The 6,126-nt window shown below is 29.6% G+C and overlaps 1 protein-coding gene across 1 annotated transcript in view; it reads left to right on the plus strand.

The window, feature by feature from the left end:
• Positions 1 to 787: 787 nt before the first annotated feature.
• LOC119642729 (mitochondrial glutamate carrier 1-like) overlaps positions 788 to 6,126 on the plus strand; it is a 15,776-nt gene continuing 10,437 nt past the window's right edge. The window contains exons 1-2 of the mRNA XM_038041997.1: positions 788 to 917; positions 3,977 to 4,009. Coding sequence (XP_037897925.1) covers positions 3,978 to 4,009 — 32 coding nt within the window. The 5' untranslated portion in view covers positions 788 to 917; position 3,977. The remainder of the gene's footprint in view (positions 918 to 3,976; positions 4,010 to 6,126) is intronic.

The raw sequence follows: 6,126 nt of genomic DNA on the forward strand, positions 1-6,126 counted from the left end.
CAGGGCATGAAAGATTGAATAAACATTAATAAAAAACATGAAAAATTGAATAAAAATCAATGCGGGGCATAAAAAATTCAATAAAAATCAATGCGAGGCTTGAAAAATTGAATAAACATCAATGAAAAACATAAAAAATTGAATAAACATCAATGCGCATACGCATGTATGTGAGTACGTTATATTTAGGTAAGGAAAGTGATTTAAGCTGTTTCAATTCCGCTAATTTCTATTACTCGAGATATTCGTTGCGAACTTCTAAGAATTTCTTTTGCTGGATGGAAACCAGTTATTTGAAAATTGCTCTTTTCGGTGTAAAAAGAGAGAGAGATTTTTTTTGATTGCATCTGATATTTTTGAATTAAAGCGTTTAGAATATTACGACGAATAATATATTAATACTAACTCGTAACAATAAATACTAACGCAAGGCGTGAACTGTGTTGCTTATGTGTGACTTGACAGATGTGAAGAGCGTTTCTCGCATCTAGGTATATCAAAAATACTTGAACTTAAAATATTAACATTTTACTAACTACTTTGACAATTTTTTAAAACTTTTCAAAAGTGTAAGTATTTCATAGCACTGCTTTCAGTATTTTACAGTCAAGCAAAAAATTTGCGCTTGGCAATACTTCCTTATTCATATAGCAATGTTTTTTTATCAACACTGCTTATTATTGTGTTAGAGCTCAGTTAAGAGTTTGTCTTGGCTCTTGATGAGCGGAATTGTGTTTTTGTGAAATTTACAAATTTCTATAAAATATAACTAAATTTATGTTAAAAAAATTAAAAATAATCTTTCGGAAAGTTTAATCACTAAAATCTTCAAAATTCTAAAAAGCAACGAGTTTCAATTTTAACGACATTAATTAACCAAATTACCAAAAAAAAATAAATAAATCAAATTATATCAAGTAAGTGAAAAGTAATAATAAAGAAAAGTTAATATGCGACAATCGTAACCGTTGATTGACGTGATTTCTATTTTCTCATGGACAACGGAATAAATGTAATATAAGCGTGTTAAATGTGTTGGCACGTAATATATATATGCTTGTGCTTGGCTGTATGGCCCATGTTTTAGACAAATTACGTAAATTGAATATGAAAAAAATTGATGGAAATATATTCTTGTTGTTGCTGGCATTAAAATTTTCGGAAGATAGAAATTTTGCAGAACATTTAACTCATATTTAATTAAATAAATATATCCGTATTGTAGCGTTTACTATTAATATACTATTAATATACTTTGCTAAAAAATTCAATAATAAATGTGCACACACGTATATATATACAAAAATTTGCTTATTATATTAATAATATATTTCTATATATATATAGAGCAGTGTGTGTATATGTGTATAGATGTACACTTAATCAATATTAAATAAGAGGCAGTTAGTGATTTGTTGTTTTTGTAAGAATATATGAACAAGTTTATTGAACCAAATTGCTAGAGCTGATAATGAAATATCTTTTTATAATAATTTGATATTGGAAACTATTTGAAAGTGTTACAATTTCGATTTACTCAATCAACGTGTACATATAAATATAAATATCGGTTATTAGATAAGAATTTTTTAGGAAAGCAAAAAGCTAACAAATTCGCACCTGCCACCCTGTTGTTAGGTGAATATAATAAATACATTAATACGAATATTTGCGTGCAAATTATATTAATCAATAATGTAATAAACTGAAGGCGATTGACACCTTTAGATATTTATTGAATAAATTATTATAGTTGCTACAGGTCCAATGCGTAAATTAATATTGTTGAAAATTAAATTGTTTTTAGTAAATGTTCAGGATACTTAATATCCTTAAAGCAATACATTATATTTTTGTTATTATTATTTATTATTATATATATATATATATATATTAAATTCCTTTATTGTAATTTTATATTGGAGAACGAGTTAAATCATTGAAATTTTTTTGATATTAAAATAGATTTTTAAGTGATCGCTAAGCCACGACAGAAAGTTCCGTATTATAGTCAAGAAAATTAAATTTTTCAAAGAACGACGAACGGCAATGTTTTGTGTATTCGGAAGGTCAAGCAAACTGGACCTACATGGGAAACGTTCAAATTGATTGCAGAAGAAGCTCAGTTTCTTAGCCAAAAGAGAACGTTTAGTTACTATACGATGGAATATTTTGACCGAATAATTGAAAATTTATTGTAAATGGATGTGAAAATCTTATCAAGTTTTGATTAGAAAAATAAAAAGCTAAATAACTCGACATAATTTCAATCCAAATATCAAAATACAATAAAATAAAAAAAAGTTATAATTTGTTGTCTTTTAAAGGATTATCGCAATAAATTAATATTTTTTTTTTGTTTGCCAAACTGAAAAATTCTTTTACAATGGTTTATCGAAATAGTAGTTTATACGGGGATTGCCTTAAATATAATCTAATCAAATACTATCTCAATAGCGTTCGTCCTAATGCTGAAACACCTCTGTGCTCGGCGAATGGAGATGGACACCAGACAGACAGATGAACAGACATGCTTGAATCGATCCGGAATTGTTTTTCACGAATGATTGGCACTTCAAGTATTTCTGGTTGTTGCATATGTACGCTTAAACTAAGCATGCCCTGACCGCAAGTAGGGTATATTAATTGATTTGTCAACTGCGAACAAAAATAGTTCAAAGTAGATATGAATATGACATATCCAATATTAAGGAAAAGGAAGCTTCATCATGCATTCATCTTGGATGGCGGAAATTTTTTTCAATATTATGCGCAACTTTCTGAATTATTATTACATTCGTAGTGGTGTATCCACCAGAGTTCATATTAATGTTATTGATGGATATGTTCGCCCCTTTCTCTTCTGATTTGGTACATTTTACACTTGGTATGTTGATTCAATGTAATCCAATTTTATCCAAACGTTTTACGTGGAAGTTTTCACCACTGGAGGAAATGTTTATGTACGGTTGTTCTCAAAATATTTGTGATCCCCCTGCTCGTTTGTTACAAACTAACGTAAACTTCTGTACACATGCATATAAGTGTTCATTATTGTGTTCTTTTTTCCTCGACGTTCTTATGGGCTCTTCTCAAGTTCTCCTTTTTCGCATTCTTTGGGTTTTTATAAAATAATTTATTCTTTTTGTTTATAAACTATATTTATTTGTCTTCTAAACGTTCTCACGTAATCGTCAAGATACTTAACAACAATAGTTTGTGCAATGCCTTGGTACGGGAACCAAATTATAAAACCGCTTTTTTTACATTATTATTGCATTGGTTGATAAGAGCAAATACATATTATATATACAAATGTACGTAAATGAATGAATTATTAATAAATTTAAAAACAAAAGTTTGTTTTTTTTTATATATATTTATAAAAAATTCAAATTCGAAACTTGTATATTCGCTATGCATGCATGCATAAACTTGTTATATTGGTTTGTTAGGCGTTGTTTTTTTATTCAAAATCTTAACTGAATGCTAGAAGAAACATTGTAATAGATTAACAAGTTATCCATTTGCTAATGCCAGTAAAAAAAGAAATTAGTGAATCAATTAGATTCTGAGGCCCTTGTCATGACTGCTGTGAATTGGAAAACTTTTCATATATAAAATTCGGGTAAGATGCCAATTGTGTTCTTGTGTAACGGCGGTCGGTGAAGAAAGACGGTTGCGAATCGGATATACTCAGCTCAATACTCTCGCACGATCTGAACTAAGCTTTAAGTAAATTTTCACCTTTAAGGATTTTAAACACAAATCCAATTTCTATCGTTTCTCATAACCGCGAACGACGACGAAAAGTAATGAATATTTCTCAAATGTTTTGGTGTTTAAACGTTTTTTGCTATTAATTAGCAATAAATTCGATATTCGATTCGAAATTCGATATATATGTATATATATATACATATACATATACATATAAAATATATTATTAAGCGTTTATAACTTTCTTTATTTACAGGATGACGGCCCAGTTACCCAAACGAGAATTTTCGTATGTATATTATTTAAAATAAACAAAATGTAAATAAATTGAAATTATTTAAAATTTATTATCACACACACACACACACAACTTGATAGCACAACAACGAAAAAAAAAAGCGAAATAAGAGTAATAGATTACACATATGTAAATTATCTCGTTCTTCATATGCTCATTGTGTCCGTTCCTGTTTTTCAGAGACGAGGTCGCAATAATTTAAATGTAAACACATTGCAATGCTGTTGGGTTGAGATAAATGAAATGCCGCTAATCTAATCTAATATATTATTATAAAATTCGCTTTTCCAAGATACAGTCCGTATCACTGGATCGCGAAAATTTTGTTGAAGAGAAATACACTTTAAAGTTGTTTTATTTACAATTATATTCCTTAAATGTAGGATTATTCACAATTTATTTTTGGCAATATTTTCAACTGCTCAACTTAAATATTCTTTTACTGCTAACTCTCCCTTCAACAAATATTGTATTCTTCTTAGATATCCTTAAATTTGGCAAGGCAAAGCTGTTTTTAATTCAGGTTTTTACGAGAAAAGTATTTGGGGGAAGCCCGATTGATTGTGTCATTACTTAAAAAAGGATAACAAAAAAGCACATAGGGAAGACGAATAGGCAAACCAGTGTTGACGCAAGATAATTAATATCTCAACATCATAGAAGTAAAAAATCGCTTCGAAAGATATTCAAGTTAGTAAATCGAAATCGCTCGACCATTCAATATATAATAAAGCGGCAGAAAACTGGAAAAAAGAGTCGATTGTAAATTAAAAGTAGATGACAACACAATTTTCTTCGTTAATGGTGAGCAATACACACAAATTTTTCGTTATACGGCAGATAGGTACAAAAAAAATCTTTTAAAAAAATACGCGCGACATATGCTAAATTTGGGAATATGTTCCACAACTTTAAAAAATTGAAAATGGGAATAAAAATTAATTTCCCTACCACTCATCGCCACTTGGTAACAAGCGAGCACGTTTATCACGAACGAGATTAAAAATGCCATCATCAGTAGTTATGTCAGAAATGTCTAGCGCAACTGTCGGCTTTGATTCAAATGAAAAATTTCTTTCGCTATTAACGACCTCTGGTAGCTCTTTTTTAGTTATAAAATAATTTGGTAGCACTTTTTTTCGCTTCCCAAGTTTCTTATATAATTCTTGACATCCAAGCTTCGGTATGACAGAGTCAGATCTAATAAGGTCGGTAATAGTCATTTTCTACGTCTGGACACCATAGATAATGTGCTTATTTTTTAAAGGCACCATAGATAATACGCTTATTCTCAGATTCTCAGGCAATTTTTATTGAGAAGTGTAAACAAACGTATATGCTTATTCTCGCAGGGCATTAGGATAAGCACGTGTACCTTAATATTTTGAAAGAAAGTTTTCTCATTTACAAAGAAAAGTGTGGTCTCCGCGTAGATTAGAATTTTTATCGAGTCAATGAAACCAAGGATGAGGCTTACAATGTGCGATCCTTTTGTCCCCGAGTCCACATGCAAAATCCTATCAAGAATTTGTGCAGCTATCTCGAAAGAAAAATTATCTCAGCACAAGATAAGTTCCAAGTGCGATTTGAAGAGAGTTCGTCAGGGCGAATGGCAGAAAATTGAGCCAAGTTGTTGCGAAAAACTTGTTCAGAGTTTGCAAAATAGAATAAAAATGGTACTAAACAACAATGTTATGCACACTGAATATTAATATTTAACAAAATAATTGAATTTAAATACAGTCAGCATACGAGTTTCGCTCTGGCATTGAAATGAGTAGCATTTTGTATTTTCGCTTTATAAAAAGGTTAACGGAATAAAAAAATTTAAACTTGTTGACTGTTTTTTTGAAATTATTTATAAAGTGAACTAATAACATTCATAATAACTTTTTTTTAATTGTTTCCATTTTGATGTAATAAGAAAGCCGAATAAATTATTTTAGTATGAGTTTCGCTTAGAGTGAAAGTTTCCATGTAAGGACTTCACTACGCTGTTTCGCATATCATAGCTGAATTTAAAATTGAAATTTTGTTTGGAAACTAAGTGCATTGGTTATCAAAACAGCTTTCATTAGAAAGGTAAAATTTAGCGGTACATTCTTTTT

Source organism: Glossina fuscipes, unplaced genomic scaffold (genome assembly GCF_014805625.2).
Source record: "Glossina fuscipes isolate IAEA_lab_2018 unplaced genomic scaffold, Yale_Gfus_2 257, whole genome shotgun sequence".
Lineage (NCBI taxonomy): Eukaryota > Metazoa > Arthropoda > Insecta > Diptera > Glossinidae > Glossina > Glossina fuscipes.